General features: G+C 47.9%; 1 protein-coding gene across 1 annotated transcript; it reads left to right on the plus strand.

Moving 5' to 3' along the window:
* The first annotated feature begins 522 nt into the window (after positions 1 to 522).
* Positions 523 to 7240, plus strand: LOC135898370 (acetylcholinesterase-1-like). The gene is made up of 4 exons (XM_065427257.1): positions 523 to 746; positions 1591 to 2810; positions 4903 to 5210; positions 6892 to 7240. Exons 1-4 carry the CDS (start codon positions 617 to 619, stop codon positions 7070 to 7072), a joined length of 1839 nt encoding a protein of 612 aa, XP_065283329.1. The 5' UTR covers positions 523 to 616; the 3' UTR covers positions 7073 to 7240.
* The last annotated feature ends 13692 nt before the right edge of the window (positions 7241 to 20932 follow it).

Genomic DNA, 20932 nt, shown 5'->3' on the forward strand with positions numbered 1-20932 from the left:
GAATGAATGAATGAATGAATGAATGAATGAATGAATGTGTGAGGGACACCGATGATGTACGGCATTGGAGATCAGGTGTTTAGCTCATTATGTTATTCTCATCATGATTCCTCATCCTCTTTTCGCGTTACCCTTCACTATAGTCTACTAGTACACATACCTTTACCCCTGCAAGGAGTATAGCGAGCCATACGCGCGCTGCCCCTGCCAACTACTCCGCATTTCCCCTTCCGTTAGACTTACTTCTCTCTGTGTAGCGCGCGATCTTCTTCGTCTTCTTTGTTATAATGGTTTCATAGGCTGCTTGCCGTCGTCTTTCTTCTGGCTACCCGTCGTGGTGGCATGCTACGTTTGCCACTATAAAAAAAAATTGATTCCAACCTTCTGACCTGCCCATATTTAACCAAATGTACCACCAAGCGCAATACTTCTGCAGCTATGCTAACATGTAATGCGGAAGCAAAATCAGTTTAAACTCCAATACGTCTTAGCATATGGAAGGCAGTGGCGCAGTCCCAGCGATATTGCTACGGCTGCGTGTCAGGAGTTTATTTGGGTGCGACCATTAGGTCATGCCGTTATCGGCAAAATTTTTGTGTGCGTGCAGGGACTGCCGATGTTGGGTTGTCAGTTGAAAAACGCTTGCTGTCTGGACGCGTCGCACCTGCACATCGTTGAGTCTCGGTACTTACTCAGCTGCATAACGATGGAGCTTAGAGTGAGATGCTTCTGTCGTGCTCTCAAAGGTGAGAACGCCGTTCTGTGGCACGCTCGCGTTACGTGTGTTTCTTGTGGAGTTAGCTGGATCGCTAACGGCCAGTAGATGCGAATAATGAACCTTGCAGATCTTCAAGGTGAACTCGTCTACATCCTTGTGGGCTATTGTCCAAAGGTCAACATCTTTTTTTTAGAGTGCACATGAGCAAGCCACCATCACCCGAAGGAGAAACGGTGTGCAGAGGGGGTGCAAAAGGTGTCCGAGAAACACTTTTAAATAAACAGGGCACGGCCTACTCTGAAACTCGGGCTTGTATACCTTTAATATCGTATGTCTCTGCTTGGCTGCGGGGCCAATTAAACCTTTATAAAGCTGTTGGTCCAGGGCTTTAAGGGTACTTGGTGCATTTTTGAAGGCCCTGTATGGTGTATACCTTGGAGTACAGCAATATTGTATGTTTGCCAGTAATCATAACAGTACACTAAAATTTGTATGCCGGTCGCCACAGTAAAAACGTAACACGGCCGATGCCATATGCCCTTCGAACTGATTTGTGATTATTTAAAGCGTGCAAACGAATTTTGGTTAGGTGCTGTCCAAGCCCTAACTGAGCGCACGTACGCGGTATGATGAGTATGATGATGAGTATGGTGAATAATAGCATAGATTTTGCGTTTGTTAGAGGGTAAAGCTGTTTAATTGCTGGTTATCTTGGACTTGAACGAATCATAACTATGTGCAACTGATAAATAACATTTCAGGGTACATGAACGTTGTTTCTTTCCAATATTGTCTGAATTTGTGCTTTGAGAAACAAGAACTGCATCATGTACTTATAGCACCGAAATGCGCGTTCGACATTCGTTTTGCAGTGCTCGCGATAAACGCATTCCTACTGCTTGGCATCGTGGGAATTGTCCTACTGACGGCCGATGGCAAAAAGCAACACAAGGAGCAGCCCTTGGCAGCAGAAGGCAATGGAAGCCTGGTCGTGCTGACGACCGCAGGCCCCGTCCAGGGCGTCGAGATCACGGCGCATGGCAGGACTCTGCACGCCTTTTACGGCTTGCCATACGCCGACCCTCCCGTAGGAGAGCGCCGGTTTCTGCACCCTGTGCGAAGGACCCCTTCCAAGACTGTCACCATGGCGACCGAGTTGAGGCCTGCCTGCCCGCAGGATTCCTACTGGTTCAACACGGAGTACGTCAACTCCTCGAGTTTCGACGAAGACTGCCTCCACCTGAACCTATGGACGCCGAGCGTCCGCGCCAACGACGTGCTGCGTCCGGTCGTCGTGTACCTCCACGGCGGGGGTTTCCAGAACGGCGGCAACAATCTGCACATCTACGACGGCAGACACTTCTCCGCGCTGGGCGACGTCGTGGTCGTGGTGCCCAACTACAGGGTGAACGTGTTCGGCTTCTTGTACGTCGGCACGCCCGACGCCCCTGGAAACCAAGGCCTGTGGGACCAACGGCTCGCGCTGCTCTGGGTGCGGGACAATGTGCGCGCCTTCGGCGGGGACCCGAAGCGCGTAACGTTGATGGGCCAGAGCGCCGGATCGATCTCGGTCGGTTATCACGTCCTATCTCCGCTCACGCGTCACCTCTTTCGGCGGGCCATCATGCAGAGCGGTACGCCTTTCTACAAGGTGGAAGAGAACCAGATTACTGGACCAGAGAAAGCGCGGCGGATGGCAGCTAGGCTCTGCGGGCCGCACCTCCTGCGGAGGCCCATGGCACACGTGGTCGACTGCCTGCGGAACCAGACGACCCAGAAGCTCCTGGGCGCCGTCAGGATGGTGCTGGGACTCAAGGCGTCATCCTTTATACCTATATCCGGGGACGACCTTCTGCCCAAGGACCCGCTGGTCACCATGGCCAACGGCAGTGCGCCTCCGGTGGACCTGCTGATAGGCGTGAACGAGAACGAGGGCACCTATTTCCTGCACAAGTTGTACCAAACCATGGGCATCACCGATCCGTTCGCCATGAGCAACAGGCAGCACGTGACCATCGTGAAGTTACTTGTCAACTATGCTCTCTGGGAGGCCCCGGAGGACCTCATCGAGGGGCTACTGACCAATGTTAAAGTAGGTAGAATAACACACATGAAGTGGGCATGTTCCTTCACTATTTACACTTCAACGGGCCGTTTTGGTATATATGGAATTGCCGAGCTTGAAAATTATTGAATAGGGCTATAGTGTATAGACATAAAATCACTGATATAAAGACCAAACAGGCGAAGAACGGCGCGGACTACGACTTCAGGGATCGGTATATATGCTTCAGCTAGAATGCCGATAGTAACGTGCAAGCTTATGTTAAGCTATAAGGTGCGAACATTCAGCATTTGCCAGCCATAAAAATCTGTGCGTTATCCGAACTTTCTCACCTGTGCCAAGATGCTGATACGCACCGCTGAATGCGACAAAATTTTCGTGAGGTTGCGTTGGTATTACAGTGATAATCATGCGCTAAGGGTGAATGCCGTTTATCGCTGTTAAATTAAATGCGGATGTACGTCCACGCCCCACGAACAACAGTCATGCATCGCACTCTATACCACGAGAAGACTTCTCGAACCTGAAAGGGCATGTACCAGGTGGCAGGGAAGGAACCATGGGGCTTGGTCCTTTTGCCGTTAAGATATCGTCGACGCTTCCTGAACAGTAGTTTTCATCCCGTCAGATCAGCATCATCATCATAATCATCATCATCATCATCATCATCATCAACAACAACAACAACAACCGATTCAAGTTCAATGCCGAACAGAGGTCTCTTCGAAGCTACCCTCAGCCAAATCCTATACACTCTCAATGATATTTACGCCATTTGCGGCTTTACTTGTCCCGGGCAAACGATATTCGTCATCAATATTGAGCACACTTCCTGCTTCCCTGTCAGAAACGCAATGTCACCTGAAAATACGAGAAACGAAGCTGTAAAGAATATAAATGCACGCAATATAAATGACGATTGTTTCTGTACAAGGTAATCCACAGCGGGTGCAAATTTTTTTATAGAGTGAATATATGCCAGCAAATTCTCTAACCCGCTTCGCTGCGATCCTCCAATAAATTTCTCACCTTAATGCTCTGCCACCCTCGACTACGTTCCTTTTCCCTTATAGGTTGCCGCCTCTTCTGCTACTCTAGAAGGCCACTTGTTATCTGTTCTGTATGCATTACGTAGCATATTCCAACATCAATTATTTTTAATTTAACTAAAATATCATCTGCGTTAACTCTCTTATCTGTACGACCCTACTTATAACCCGTAGCTATATGCATGTCATTTTTGCTATCCGTCACGTTTTGGTTACAATGGCTAGCGCCTGGCATAATTCAGCCATTACGGTTCTGCCATTACTGACCCTATGGTGCAGAAACTTGGTGCCATAGATACGTCTTGTCTGGCTACGCCACCCGTGTGGCCTTGGGCAAGGCCATGCACATGTATGCGATTTCGTACCGATATTATCCAGACGCCAATGATGGTGCAGCCGAAGGATTCTATAGTTAACATAAGTTTGTGTTTCATTTATCCACAACAGTACTACACTTCACGATCCTCTGGATTTTTGGAGCTACTGCACTTCCCGCGTTAATATATGTGACTCCTTTAAGACCCATATGCTTTTAACAAAATATCGCTTATAACGAGCTCCATGTTCTCTTTTGATGACTTTGTTACAGTAAGGTTTTGTACTGTATGAAAATGCATGCTTTACACATAGCGCCGTTGCGCAGTTTGGTGCAACTGAAGCGCGCACTCGTCGAGCAATCTCGGCTCTTATACCCCATATAGCAAGTCGTTTTCATAGTGCACATCTGTCAGTGAACTGAATTGAATTTAATTATGTGGTTTTACGCGCCAAAACCATGATTTGATTATGATGCATGCCGTAGTGGGGGACTCCGCATTAATTTTAACCACCAGGAGATCATTAAGGTGCCCCATTGCACAGGACACGGACGCTTTTTGCACTTCACCCCCATTGAAATGCGGCCGCCGCGGCCGGGATATGATCCCGTGGCCTCGTGCTCAGCAGCGAAACACCATATCCCCTAAGCCACCGTAGCGGGTACACATCCCTCGATGGCAATGCTTTATAACCAAAGAGGCAGCCTGCTTTGTCTCGATGACTCCTGTGGACTCGTCTCCATCGTGGTGTAGGAAGGGACGTCAACGCCAGACCTGGTTCGGCACTTGGCCAAGGGGATCGGGGACGTGGCAATGCGCTGCCCGACGCTGTACTTCTCGGACTTCGTGCTGCGCCAGCGGGGATCGCACCTCTACCACTACGAATACGGCTACCGGCCGCTCAAGGGCAGCTTCTGGCCGCCCTGGATGGGCGTCACGCACTTCGACGAGTTCCCCTTCGTGTGGGGATACGCTTTCGACCGGCCCGAGATGGTCACACTGCGCGACACAGAGTTCAGCCAGCTGCTGATCGGCCTCTGGAGCTCGTTCGTCCACAATCGGTGAGGATTGCGCGATCATGCAAGGTGGTTGTTGTTACTGGAAACGTCCATCTCGATGTGACAGTGCACTACATCGACACCACCACGGTGGTTGCAGAGCGCACATTACGTCATATGTGTAAAGGCAGAGATCCACGCTGGAGTTCCCTGCAGAGCCACTACACGCTGCTGCTACAGGCATCGTTTCTCCTCATACACTTTTTTAGTCTTGTAGCGCAGCTCAGAACGAGCTCGTTCTTTTTTTCCTTTTTTTGCTTGTTCTGAGCTGCGCTACAAGACTAAAAAACTTATAACACACGAACTCGCCCAAACTGCTACGCTTGTGCTCCTCATACACACTCTGCTATAGGAGCAATTAATTGCAACGTAATTGTATTTCAGCCAAATTCGCAAGGAGCATTGAGGGATCGATGTCACAATCTACTGGAAAAAGGCTATTTAAGCTTGCGTCACACACACACACACACACACACACACACACACACACACACACACACACACACACACACACACACACACACACACACACACACACACACACACACACACACACACACACACACACACACGCACGCACGCACGCACGCACGCACGCACGCACGCACGCACACACACACACACACACACACACACACGCACACACACACACACACACACACACAGAGAGCGCTACTTGCCACTGATGATTTATTCCCATGCACGTTGTGACACATACAACTCATAAGAGTGCAGTACAGAAGAACTAAGCAATCAGCGCATTTAACGGCTGTGACATTCTCCTTACGTGCCTTGAACATGAGGGGGAAATGCCTCACTGGGCGATGCCATCGCCTCACAATAAGTACAAGGCCGCGGCACCTCGATCCATGACGTCACGCTACCTTGCCCGACTGCCATAGAAACTAATGACGATGCTCCCGAGTATGCCGCAGCAATTTCTCGTCACCGCTTACGTCACGCCGGGCTTGGCAATGGAAGTTTTAAACCAAGTAGCACGACATTATAAATTAGAGTGCACAAGTCTGCTACCTAGGAGGCGTTGGCAATGCGCCAGCGTGCAGATAAGCTCAGGCTGTTTAAAGGGCCCCTTCACCAGATTTGGGCGTTACAAACAAGCAAACCCGACAAGCACGCCACATCACGCATGATGACTATAGTAAGCGCAAATTTTTGCACTTTGGTACACCATGAAAATGGCTGAAAAGTATAGTAAAAGCCCAAAGACGCTCGTTTTCTGCGTAGCCAGTCTCATCAACAGAAAAGACAACGTCACAGATCTTTTGTAACGTTAGAGATGAGGTATATTGCATCAATCTATTTTACTTTCCTTCTCAGTCAATGGCTCGCGGTGCAACGAAGCCACCGTTGTCGGCGGGATTGGCCGTCAAGAAGAATGGAAAGTGAATAGATTATCAGAAAAAATACGGCCTCAGGGAATCATTTAGAGTCGTATTTTGTAACCCGCCTCCGACTTCGGGAGTTGGCTTCACCTCAGATTAACGCACCCCTTCCACTTGGCTGCTCCAAGTTAAGGTATCATCCAAGAGGTCACTGAAAGAAAAAAAGAAGTCCCCCTCTTGGGTATTTCAGAAAGGAAAATTCACTAGCGTCAACACTGCATGATTGCAGTCGCCCTGCCTCGCCACTTGCTCAGTGTACCCCTTTGGCATCTCGGACGCAGCACCATGCAGATTGATAAGACATTATGGCCGCCGAATGAACGGCAACTGACCGTGACCATGCGGCTCGTGGAGCAACCCCGGGTGCAGAGTGCCGGGTCGTCCGAAACGTGCACCGTGCTGCGCAAGTACATCGTGCCCTACAGGCTGAACAACACGGCGCACACCGAAGCCTCCATTTAGCCACGCACCGGGCGAGCTCCGGTGCAGCAACTCACCGACAGGGGGACACAGGGCGTGACTGGCGGAGAGACCGTGCACGGAGACGACGCTTCAAAATAAAGGCATGCTGGACGCTGGAAGGCACTAATAAAAAAAATTGTCTGTAATGCGGTGGCAAACTTCATCCCAGCAGCTCGTGTTCCTGTCAAATCTCCACGAGAGAGAGAGAGAGAGAGAGAAGCGTTGCTTAAAGGGACATTAAACAGAAAGAGTATTTTCCTTCTACAGTACCAAAAAAGCCACTCTACTATGACAAAGGGCTTGTTTAGCCAGTAAAGACGCAAACACAAGATACGAGTGGCGACGTCGCCTTTAAGTTCCCGCACCAGGTCGCCGTGACGTCATAGATGTTGACGGCGCCTGCTTGAGACTAGCTAATTGTTCATTGCATTTTAAATAAGGCAAAGATTGAACAAAGTTTTGGGAACTTTCACAGAGACAACACGGCGCAAATATGAAACTATACTTTGAAATCTGTGACGTCACACTGACGTACGATTGCTGGGATTTCAGCGCGGAAATTAAAAAAAGGGAAACGTTGACCTTCATTAAAAAAAAAATATTGTGTTTACGTGCCAAAACCACTTTCTGATTATGAGGCACACCGTAGTATAGGGGATTCCGGAAATTTAGACCACCTGGGGTTCTTTAACGTGCACCTAAATCTAAGTACACGGGTGTTTTCGCATTTCACCCCCATCGAAATGCGGGCGCCGTGGCCGGGATTCGATTTCGCGACCTCGTGTTTAGCGGCCCAACACCATAGCCACTAAGCAACCACGGCGGCTTGAATGAATTTCATTTAGAATTTGTGTGCACCGTAGAAATTAAATCTGCGCATCCTCAAAGAGTCGTCCGCGGCGACGGCAGAGCTAAATAATAGTAATAAAAAGCATAGAGAAATTTTTCATTTTTTTTTTCCCCGGTTGGTAGCGGCAATAGTGTTGCAAGCGTATAAGATTTAGCTCGAAGAGAAAACACGAGTGCAGCGTTTGTAAATAGTGCTAAACAATGCTCCCCTCCAGAATGACATGTGCGAGCGAAGTTTTGCAAAGTGCAAATTATCGCGGCTTATCCGATTAATTCTTGCTACTTCGGGCATTAGTTATGTCTCCTATAACCGAAAGGAAGGTCCTCGATCGTGTCCTTGCTTCAGTTTTGTTTGATGCACAGTTGAAGATGTGAAGTATTCGAAAATTATTTGAATTTGCAAACAGCGACTAATCGCATCGAGCATGAATCGAATAGAAGCAATATTGTTATATCCTGTTTATTGATGTCTTTTATATAAGTTTTCCCCTTTCTACAAGCGCTTCTGCTGGCCGCCGTTCAGGTATCAGTATCTGGACTAGACTGTTAACACTTAATACATGATGTATACCTCACAAAGCCCACGGTATACCGTGGGCTTTGTGAGGTATACATCGTGTATTAAGTGTTAACAGTCTAGTCCAGATAATCGAGGAGACCTTATTTTGCCAATATTTGCCCGAAGGTAGCGGTTTTCACACAATAGTTATTCATAGAAGAGACACAGTATTCGAGGTATGCATTCAAAAACGCTCACCAAACTTGGCAAGATATGTGCGAATATATCGCAAAAATTTGTTATCACAGGCAATGGCCATGTGTTTGCTGTCTTCCAGGTGGATCACAACTATGTATACCACTTTAAACACACTACCACGTGAAGGACCAGCAAGAATCACGCGTACTTTTATTTCAGGACATCTCATAATTTCGATGAAAGAACCATCTTGGCAACCCCTTCGTATAGTGTATGTCGCTCAGGCAGTTGCTGCGACTCTGGTTCAAGCGCTTGTCCAAAACGTTGGCGTCTTCATCCAGAAGACTCTGTTCTTGCTAAAGATCAAAACGTCAGCTCTCAGTCACCCCTGCTTGTCTTCCTGTTGCAAACCCGTGAAGATAGTGTACAGCTGCAGCTCTCGCCTGGAAATGCAAATGAACGGCCCGTCATGTCTTTTTATTCAGGCCTTCATCATTCCCACTGGACGCTCCCCAATACTTTTGCGTGATTGTCCAATTGCATGGCTTCGCGAATACTAGCTGCCAAAATTTAAACATATAAATAATTATTTTAAATGGCCGTGTAGTCTTATACGGATCCGAAATAGCGTATGGTTGGTCGCCTTGCAAAACTACAGCGCCCCGTGTGCGTTCTTGTAATTCCCATCGTATAATTTTACTGAGCCGAAATTCACGATCCATACAAGTCACGATCCGTACCATTCGGTACCGGTTCACGCATATTGCCTGCGTTCTCTAAACATCGTGCTCAGTGATTCCCATCTCTGGTTCAGCGTATACAGTTTCAGACTGGTTACTAGAACCAGTCGACAACAGCCTGAGGCTGTATCAAACTCCACCCACGAGAGCATTCGATATATATACAGAACTATATGTGCGCGTGCCATCACGTTTCCGTAATACGCGCTTCCCTCCGCACTCAATGCTGGCGCTGGCCTCGATGAGTGGCATACGTTATCCAATGTAAAAGAGGCCTCAGAGGGGCGCTCCTCGGACGTTCTCTCACGAATTCAGGCATTGCAGCAGCTCGTAGAAGGCATGTATCGGCGGCGTATCTATACCTTCTTTTTACAACTTCGCGCAAGTGTATTTTGCAGGATCCGCTTTCTCGGTTTCAGTCATACGAACGTTCGCAATCCCACATTCAGTTTTCCGTACGAGGCGAGGCACGCAATTATTTTTGTCTCTGGACGTTTGTATCAGCCTCCTTTAAAATATTAATTATTTATACGCACACACTACGATACCGCACGTTGCTCAGTTTCGTAAATAGTTTTATTTGTCTCAAAATTAATTGTTCTATCTCTCATCGACCAGATCTTTGCCTATGACACGTTGCAGTTTACGCCATTCCATTTAAGTGAAGTCAGTCGGCTCGCTTGCTATCGTAGGCTTGCCGAGTAAAAGCAAGCCTGTCTGAAAAGGGACACTAAAGAGCAATATGCCGTTAAGTTATGGCAATAACTTATCCTGCTGCAATAGCAAAGCGGATATTCGTACCCCGACATGACATTTAGTAAGCCATAAATGATGCAAGAGCAAGAGGTATAGATGGCGACGCCGCCCTGAAGTTGCCATGGTTCTGCATAGCACACCATGACATCATGCATTTTGACAGCGTTTGCTCTTCTATTTCTATAATGATATAGTATGTAATTCTATAGTCGTCTACCGGCAAAGGGGTATTACACTGAGAAAACACAAGGCTCACCCTGGCTAGTTTTCTTCTGCATCAAAACGACTGAAATACGACAATATATATATATATATATATATATATATATATATATATATATATATATATATATATATATATATATATATTATTCGAGTACACTATTAATGTATACTTCAATATCCCTGACGTAGCACCCACGTGTACCGATGCTGCTGTTTCGGCGCGAAATGCACGAACGAGAAGTTACTGATTTTTGCCTGTAATAGTTAACCAACCATTTCCCACCAAATGAACCTTAAAAGTTTTGAAAGGACAGCCTCGAACAGGCTATAAACTGATTTAAGTGTTTGGTTAGCAACTCTGTCGTATAACCCCAAGCCACCCTGCAACCACGAGTGCATGCACACGTGCACATCACACGTTTGGAGATCATACTCACCGTCCGCGCAGAATGACGTATAAACTCGACCTTCCAGTCCGCGCTTTCTCTCAGATCGTCCGAGCGTGGTGCGGCGAGCGATCCAGCTGGGACAAGCCTGTGGTCTCGACGTACTGAAGAGTTTCGTAAACAGTACGCTGAGCGCTCAGGCCAATCGCAGACTGGACTGGGGACGAGTGCATGATGTACACACGGGGATCCTCCGATCCTGTAAGAATTGCTGCAGAAACGGTTTATTACACTGATAGAGAAGCGCGTTAGAGAAATTAAAAGGGTGTTATAAATAACCCTGGCTGTACTTTTTTTTTTAGTCTTTTGAGGCACTTAATGTCTATTTGAGTATATGGGTCGCAAACTGTTCACACACGTTCTCTATAGCTTGGGTCTGATGAACAAATAGTAGCCGAGTAGTTTAACATCGCTTGGGGTGTTTTTAAGTTTACGCTTCAGGAAACAGAGTTTTCGAAAGGTAGATGAGGAAATATTATTTACACGCATATTCCAGAATGAGTTAGTTTCTGTGCCACACCTGAGTGTTTATATATATATATATTGTTGTAACTAACCTTTTTCAGTGACAATGAACCAAGTTTGTTGTAAGTGGACAAAGATTTCTTTTTTTTCTCCTTCTCTCTTAGCGCACATATAGCAGACACGGTTTCTCAGTGTTAAATAACCGATATAACTGTGTTCCCTAATATTGGAGTGTATTTGCCTGTTCGCACATGTGGTGTTTCTTTAGTTATTTAGGAACCTGGACGGTGAAAAATTACTGATAACTAATTTTGTAGTTTGCAAAACTTCAGAAGACTACGCATTTGGGCTGGTTGGAAGATTACGAGCAGTAAACAGCGCTAAAAAACAGGACGGAGAGAGGGACGCAGACCACAGCGCTGTGGTTTGTGTCACTCTCTTCGTCCTGTTGTTTAGCGCTGTTTACTGTTTGCAAAACTTGTTTTGTGATCTAAGCCTGCACTGTAAAATAATTTACATCCTTAAAAGTGAGAAAGGGTGTAAGTGTGTCTATAACTCACACCCTTGGGGTGTGATTCACAAAACTTACGCCCGAAAGGTGCGAGTTAAAAACACATCTACACCCTTTATCACTTTTAAGGGCGTAAATTAATTTACAGTGATATATATACAAGCGGAGGCTTCGTACTGCTGCAGCAGGTGCGTACTGCCCTTGACGAGCGCGTCCGCGCGCCCTATGTGGCCAGGACAATTAATTATCTGCGCAACGAATTATTTTTATTCAGCAAGCAAAATTTTATTTTTGATATGTTCAACAAATCCGAGCACGCTCTGCAGCGCGACCTATACATGTAAACGAGAGGAAAGGGGGTTTATTACATAACGAGGGTCTCGAATCAGGCAACACTGATGCTTTCAGGCATCATGTGAGTTTATTGTGGGTTTATTGTGAGTTAATTAACCAGTTGCCTTCATCCAGGAAGATCACGTACTCGTGATGCCTGCGGCAGAAGGATGTTCCACATCCGCCGCCAAGGCTTGTGAGTGGTGGCGCTGGCTAACACTCCAAGGATTAGTTCTAGTAGTAAAATGTGAATACCCAAGAAAGTGGATGGGAAAACGGCGCCGCGGTAGCTCACTTGGTAGAGCATCGCACGCGTAATGCGAAGACGTGGGATCGTTCCCCACCTACGGCAAGTTGTCTTTTCATCCATTTAGTAAGTACAACTAATTGCCCCTATGTTTTCCTTGGTGTCATTGTTTGTTGGCGTCTTATCAATATATATATATATATATATATATATATATATATCATATGAAGGATTTCAATATGCCACAGCATTATAGAGGTCAAAACCTGGCCTTCGGCGATGTAGGGAATGATATCTTCGGGGAAGCAAATGGCGGATTGGCCGGGAACGACAGAGAAATCAGGGACAGCGATATTCTAGGCACTATAACAGCGATGTGACGTATATAACCACGTGATAGGAAGAGCGGCGGAGGGCGCGCTGGATCGTTCCCATCTGGGAGCACAGATTTCGTGGGCTAGTTGGTTCGCTGCAATAATTGAGGTCTTGGCGCTGAATTGACACGGACGAGAAAGACAGGAAAGAGTTGGTAGCTAGCGCACGTCCTGTCGTCTTTACGACCTCAATTACCTCTCCATCTGTTCTGTATAGAAAAGGGTGTAACATTGGGCTCGTTGGTAAAACATGCTTTATAGTTTGACTAACAGCGCAAGTACATACCAGATGGGGCAGAAGAGAGAAGAGAGCGCTGGCTTCCAAGAGTTCATATTATTTTCAGAAAGCACTATACAGGGTGTCTCAACTATCATGCGCCAAGATTTAAAAATATGCAAATGTCATGTAGCTGGACAGAACCAAGGTAATGTTGTTTCGCTAGAATAGCAGTTTGGGCTTGTCAGTTTTCCGTCCTCGTGTTAATAACGCAAAACGTAGGAGGGACATGAGACGAGAAGACGACACCGCAATCGCTGGCTTGCAACAACGTTTATTTGAAGGAAGCACGGCTTCTTATACATTTGCCCACACCTGTCACAGACACATAATTGCACATCATGACAATGATTGTACTCGGCTGCCTCGTATGATCTGAACCAGCTGGTCAGTGTGTGCGTGTGCGTGTGTTTTCAACATTTCACTGCGTCTGAGTTACCTGGGTTTCTGTTCGCCTGCTCGGCGTTAAGTTCATGTTCTTTTAGTCTTTCGTTTGTGCATCTTGCAGTTTGCCCTATATACTTTTTCCCACATTTCAAAGGTATAGAATGCAGCAAGGCTTCTGCGCAATCCACAAAGCGGCTCTGGTGATTTATCGTGCACCCTTGCCGCATTATCGGCTCTTCTGCATTGACGCGTCGGCAGAGGCTTTTCAGTTGCACTCCAGCATTTGCGCCCTATCTTTTTCTAGCGGTGAGATATGTTGTGCATCGGCAACATTTACGACTGTTATGTTACGACCGTTGCGACACAGCCAATGACCGATAAGCTTTCGGCTTTCAACAACCGGTGACGACACTTCCGTCCTCCCGTCTGCAGACAGCTCCGGGCGCGGGAAGTGCCATTCCGCCATTCCGTGCGCACGATTGGCTGTGTTCGTGAAAATTTTTGCAGTGCGCCTTGCGAGACTTTTCAGTTCATCTGGTTTATCCGCCGAGGAAATCGATGGCCGCAGATGCGTGCTCCGAACTTCGATGAGTGGTCTCATTAGGTTTTCAAGGAAGCGGAACTGCTGGGGCGACATGCGCATGATGTTATGAAACATCGCAGCGTCACCAACTCGGAGCTTGGCGAAAAGGTTGTGAAAATCGCCGTCCGTGGCCCTGTCGAGAAATACTTGCCGCACCCAAACCCTTCTGCGTCGCCTTCGTCGTCTTTGGGCGATTGAATACATGACTATAAGTTTGTTTTGAGCGTGAATTTCTTCGATCTCGGCCAGCGCTCGCATGTTGGCAGGAGCCATATTGGACCGCTGGTGACGTCCATTCTGCAGCTCCAAATTTGATTGGCCTGTTGTAAAAGCCGTAATTTAAGCAGCAGTAAACGTGAACAAAGGTGCCGGCTTAACTGCCGTAACGTTTTTTACAGCCGTTACGTTCGATACGCCAAAAGAGCTGTTAAGGCTCGTTTATAGTCCGACGTTATCGGCGCGCGGGCGAGCGTCGTTCGCGGTCAGTCACGCTACGTCGGTTGCGCTGCGCCAGCCGAGATGCCATCCCCTCTATACTTCAACGCGCGCGCCGTAGGCTGCTATCTTCGGAGCATGCGCAGAAGGTTCGCCAAGTCGCGCGCCGTCCGCAAAAGCCGTCTGCGGAGTTGTGCTGGCGCCTTTTTCTTCGCGCGCAATGCATTGTGGTGCGAGAGTTCCACCGATTTCGACGCGCGCGTGCGTTACGTCGGACTATAAACGGCCCTTTACGCGCGTTACGACCGTAGTGTGAACATAGCATTACGCGGAAGCGTTCCTGTATTGAATATCCCGAAATGCTAAATGTAGTTGTGGTGCACAGTCGCGCGATATTGGGCGTTACCCAATCCCAGCACAAGAATTCGTTTGAATGCACGCCGCATTCCTCCCTCTGCCTGCAGCATCACTCACCTATACATACACGTGCTTCCTCTTCGTCTTGCGCGGCGCTTGATCAACGCCAAGGTGTCCGCCGTCGGCCTAGACTGACCTGAGGTCTCGACGTACGGAAATGTCGGGCCACCATACGCGGAGTCTCCAGGCCAGGCTCGGCCGACTCTTCTGGTGCAGTCGAGTGCAATCGGCATACGAACGTCACGATAGGAAGCCGTTGCTGAGTGGTACCCTCTTTGAAAGTTCGTTATCCGGGCGCTCAAAAGAGTGACCAATGTAAGTCGCCGTCCTTTCAATGCATCACGTGCGTGGACTATTATACCGTGTGTCCCAGCTAACGTTAGCGAAGCTGTTCAATGAAAAGAATGAAAGCTTTAGCATTAAAGAATTATAACTAAATGACACGGTGCAAGGTACAATTGTATAGGACGAGCGGTGCCCGGTTGTCAGCGTTCTTGCAAATCCTTAAATTGTATCTAGCGCTGTGCTTTCTGAAGCATTTTTTTTTTCGTTGAGCAGCTTGACTAACGTTAGTGGGGACACCCTACAGGCCTATGCAGGGTGTCCTTTCTTTTAGGTGCACCAAAGCTTTTTTTTTTTAATTTGCCTAGTGCAATTGCAATCCTTGATCTAAGTTACTTGATGAGGCGGCGATTACTTCTACGAGAAATCAAAATGATCAGCTAAATAATTAACATACTTACATGAATAAACTTTTCAGTTAATTATTTTACCACAGATATCCTAATCTAAGTATTATACGAGAAGCTAGTGAGTTATCACGGTGTATCCACTTGGAACGGATTCTCTGGACTGCGCCAGTTTCGACATATAAATTTTCAAGGTGTCTGACGAAATGAACTGGCGTTCCAGCTACTTTCGTACTTTATTGCATAAAACAGCGTTTTCTTTAAAAAGGTAACTGGAGCGCATATGCATTTCGTCGGACAGCTTGAAAATTAGCATCTAGGAATCGGTACAGTCCTGAGAATTCGTTCTAAGTGTACGCCTTGCGAACTCACCAGCTATAATGCATATATTGAAATATGTGCCGTAAGGTAATTAACTTTAAAGGGTAATTAGTATTATTGTATTAATTAATCAATTATCTTAATTTATGAATTGAACTTATTCATGGGGTTTTATGTACCAAAAGCACGATTTGATTATGAGGCCCGCCGTAGTGGGGAACTCCGGATTAATTTTGACCACCAGGGGATCTTTAACGTGCGTGCCATGCGCGGAGCACGGGCGTTTAATTTCGCCTTTCGCCCCCATCGAAATGCAGTCGTCGCGGCCGGGATTTGATCCCGCGACCTCGTGCCTATAAATTAGCAGCGCAACACCGTAGCCGCTAAGCCATCGCGCCGGGTCTTTAAATCCTAGTAGAATAAACGGCTGCGTCATTGAGTAACTGAGAGACAGGGTTAGAATTGCACTATCTGCCACAGTCAGTTTCTAAAATTTGGAGCATGTAAAAAACAAACTGGTATATAGAGATGCCGAACTGGAATGCTCTATTGTATATAGTTCTGCATGGTGTTGTTCTCTAGCACGTATGCCTAAAGCGGGGTGCACGAGTGCTTTGCATTCTGCCCCCATCGGAACGCGGCTGCCATTGCCGGGCGTTGAACCCTCGACCTCGCCCTCAGCAACAGAACGCGTGCTTCACTTGAAAGTGGCTGTGCGCGCGGCTTCTTGTGGCGCAACCTGGTGCGGTGGTTCAGTGGTTGTAGCGTTGCGCATGCGTGCTGAGCACGACGTGCTGCTGAGCTCGAAATCTAACGCGGAGTCGTGGAAGTGCCGCATCTGTGCGAGCTATGTACAGGGAAAACAATTGCGAATATGCCGGCACGGGGCATACCTGCAGGCTGGCGCTATAGTTAGGAACTTGTGCTCTAAACACCTGCTTCCTACACTGTGTGCTATACGTATAAGAACTGAACTCTCCACTGAAAATGCAGTGACTGTTCGCCGCACTACAAGCTTCCGAAAGTTTAAATTTGCATCGAACCAACTTTGTTCTCAGTGGATGTTCTTTACAGTGTTTGTTCGCCCCCACACATTTTCAACACGTGTACACTTGGGACGTAATGCATTGAAAATGAGAAAAGAAGGTGATCTTATGTACTCACATGTTGCTTTAACAAAACATAAACGAATTACTTTTTTTTTACAGCTAAGCTGTTTAAGGCTTGGGTACCGTGCATTTTCCGTATCCGATAACAAATCTGTGCGAGCACGAACTATCATCACCAGCAATGGCTCGTGTCACTGCTCGCGCGTTCGTCGTCGTCTTTTACCACAGCAGGGTCGTTGATGTCGCTCGGCGTAACCGCGTGAACGCGCTCGATGCACTGCTCGCGCGTTCCTCGTCATCGTCTTCCACAGCTGACTCCGTTGCCGCTCATCATGCTAGCGTTCCCATACTGCCCCTCTTTCTGCGAAGGCGCTGACAGCACTGGCCTGCTGCTGCCTGTCGATGCGGTGATTTCGGTCTCAAATTATTTGCCAATACATCGCGAAATGAAAACACGAATCTGTATAACGAATGTATAACACGGATGAACGCGGATGCATAAATATATATGTGCGTGCGTATATACCTTCCGTCACGATGACCACCGATCAAGTCAATAAATGTGTTTGTACCTTTGTTCAAAATTCTTTGTCACCTCTTTGACGTGTGCTACACAGCTTCGCTGGTCATCCGATTTCGCAGAGTGGAACGGCTCACGATTTTACAGCGAAGCTGTAAATGGCTAAGGTCCCATGCATTTTTTGTTCTCCGTGAACAAATACTATCATCATCAATGGTTCATACTCCCATAAGCATTCATGCTCCTGCAAGCGAGCAAAAAATGCAATGGTTCATAGCCCCGTCATGCAGAGGTTACAAGCACTCACCAAAGTGAAGAGAACAATGCTTACATTCTTTCTAATCCCACATACAACATACAGAACAGCATGTCGAAAACTGCCATCATCGATGGCTCATACCACCGTGAGCAATGGCTCATACCCCCTTAAGCAAGCAAAACATGCAATGACTCATAGTCCCGTAAGGTTCATGGCTACTCACTTTGCGTGAATTGGCTGCGATGACACTATCCCCGTTGTCATTGTCTGTGATTTCAATGTGAATGTGTCGGTACTGAAAAGGGAGCGGTTTACGGGTTCCGTGTTGCAGACATATCCCTTGCGATGCCACACCGATCCGGTGGTCGGTTGGACCTCAAAGAAAAAACTCTGCATAACGAAAGTATAGTATACATTTCTGCAAACATCATTTACAGGAATTCTTAATTTCCTCAAGCTATACTATAAAATGAGAAACGTTAATCGAAAACCACTCTCGACTAACGCATCTAGAATTATAGAAACCAGATGCAAGCAGATTTAACTGAAAACAGCGCCAGCGTGCCCAACGCAGTGCGTGCTTTGATCATCAGTCTCAGACTTCGATATGCCGCTTTAGAAGAAGCAGTTGCCTTGATATACAGCGCGAGGTTGAATCTGGCATGATTTCTGTCCAGTCGGCGATCACGGACGATTATGCTGGCGGCGAGATAGACCTGAAGTCTCGACGTATGGACTCGTATCGTCGTCAGTACACCAAGAGATCAGGCCAGTCCCAACCCAGCCATTGTCGACGGCAAGAGCAGCTGACAGGGCGTCCAGCAAAGGAAGAAATTCCTGAGGGCCCTTCCGCATCTTGAAGCTATACGCACTGAAACATACCAACTGTGAGCTGTGGGCGCAAATTTTATGAACTTGTTGAAGAAACGATCAAGCTGTGTAAGTTCACTAGGTTGTACGACTGGGAGAGGCGTGTGACTCAATCGTGCAGGCAGCAACTGAAGTGTCAAACGCGCAACCAGAACAAAATATTTCCAGAACAATGGCTAAGTTCACCAGAAATCGCCCGACAATGTACGAAATTGAGACTATAGCCGAGGTTCGTGAAGTGAATCATGCCTACCTGGACGTTCGGCTTGGGACATCGCAATGTACTCTGCTGTCTGTCCAGGAGTGGGCCAGGCAGCCAGGTTTGTCCATGAACCGCAGATCGACTGGAGCGCGACCTGCCGGTGCGCTGGCAAGTGGACGTGTGTGCTCGATGCACGAGCCGAGGCGCGGCCCCAGGCAGCCACTCGCACACCTCCGTATGGCTCACGGAGGTCCCTCCCTCGCCCACGGCGGGGCGCACTGCGGCCAGCAACGCGTTGAATCCCATGAAAGCTGGGCGAGGGGGAGAGCCCGATTATCTTTCTTCTCTTTTTCATCTCAGCTGCACACACGTCATGTGTGTTGTTTTCGAGAGTTGCTCGCCTTCTTTGTTGTTTTTTGTTTCTACGTTGCCGGTGCGAGCTGAAGTGGCCTTTGTACCTCGGGCTGGCGTACCCTTACCAGACTCTGGATCCCACAGGGGCGGAGGAGGGATGGCAAGCCACCGCCGGCGCGAACGGCAGTCTCTGTTCGGGACCCCGCCGTCGCAGCCGTCATTTGACACCCACAGCCGTGGACTCTTCGCGCCGCGTTCTTCGTTGAACATGGTGTACTTGCAGCGTATGAGCCGTGCGGTCTTAGAACTCGGGCATCGACAACGGCGACTCATCGCCCACTGGGCCCCGTTGTAGTTTCTTTATATATTTAGCACCACGTTTTCGACTGCCCCTACACAGCCGAGTGTGCAAACCGACCAGCGTCGCTGTAAACGTTTTGTCGTCGCCTCTGCCGAGCTCTTCCAACACGGGAAAAAATACGACCGCCTCTCCTCGGAATCCGTGCGCTCTCTTGTGGAAGGCGACCGTCCTCCTGGTCGGAGCATGAGTGCGGGAGACTCGAATTCGGGGATGGTGCTCCGGATCGCGGTTCATAAACATGCTCGATGATAGCCGTAGCTCGCACTTGGACGACATGTACCGCGCCTTTAGTCGTAAGCAAGACGTCGGAAGCAATCTTACTGAGGGCGCGCGGCAGGCCCACCACACGGGATCCTCGCACACAGCACGAGGGACGGCGCTCTCGGGAGAACGCGAGAGGAACCACCGAGCAAGCAATAACTTTCCTGGGAGGACACCTGCGTTGTCCTTCTTTCCCCCGCACCGCGGCGGGCATGTGTGCACGGGCGAACAGGACACTCCTGAGAAATCGAGCGGCTCGAAGCCCGCACGCCGATCGGCGGGATGTACACACGGGGGGACACGCGTGTACTGCGTGGCGCTCGCTGTAGACTCGGGCGCACTGGCCAGCACATATACAGTCACAGTAGATGAGGCACACACTTGTTGAGCGCCTTTAAGCTATACGGCTTTGAACTGCAGAGGCGTTGACAGGCGCAATCCAGAAATGCTTCTATGTGGACTAGCGACCCAACTTGAACCCGTTCCAAAGAAAGCACGATATTTGGTACAGTTATTTTTGTCAGCGATTTCACGACGGTGTAAATATAATGGCATGATCTACTTCTATATGTCCCCTTTGTGTGAACATTCGTGCCTACAGCCTTTGAATGCCAACATTGCAGGCCAGCCATTAGTTCATACCACAGCGGTTGTTTATTCCGGCTACTGACCGGTGCGTATAAGTACGGGTGTCATATTTTCTTTCTTATGATAGTTTTAGCTCGTTCGCATGCAGGAGCAGCAGCTTGTTGAGAAGCAACGGGCATGAGGCGAGAATACAACATTTCAAGAAAACAATCTTCGCCGCTTATGTTATAAAAATATTAACCTCACAAAACAATCTGTTGGGCGCACAAGGTAGTCAAGGAAACAACGTCACGGCGTTTTTCACGGAGTTCTAATTTCACATAGTTCTAAGTTACTGTTTCAGTCGAAATAGGAACTCGCTTTCTGCGTTCGCAGTTCACAGGACGGCGCACCTGTAGTATTTGAGTATAATGGCTACAGAGCAGCAATAACCGGAATACGCTAGACCAGTGAGCGAAGAAGTAAGTCATGGGAAGGCCTGTGTACGTGCACACCCACCGCTGTGTCTTTAATGAGCATTCGGCATGCTTGAATTAAGGGAAGAAATAAAAAAAAAAGAAATCTCGCAGGTCCTTATGATTAAC

The sequence above is a fragment of the Dermacentor albipictus genome, chromosome 4, assembly GCF_038994185.2.
Source record: "Dermacentor albipictus isolate Rhodes 1998 colony chromosome 4, USDA_Dalb.pri_finalv2, whole genome shotgun sequence".
Lineage (NCBI taxonomy): Eukaryota > Metazoa > Arthropoda > Arachnida > Ixodida > Ixodidae > Dermacentor > Dermacentor albipictus.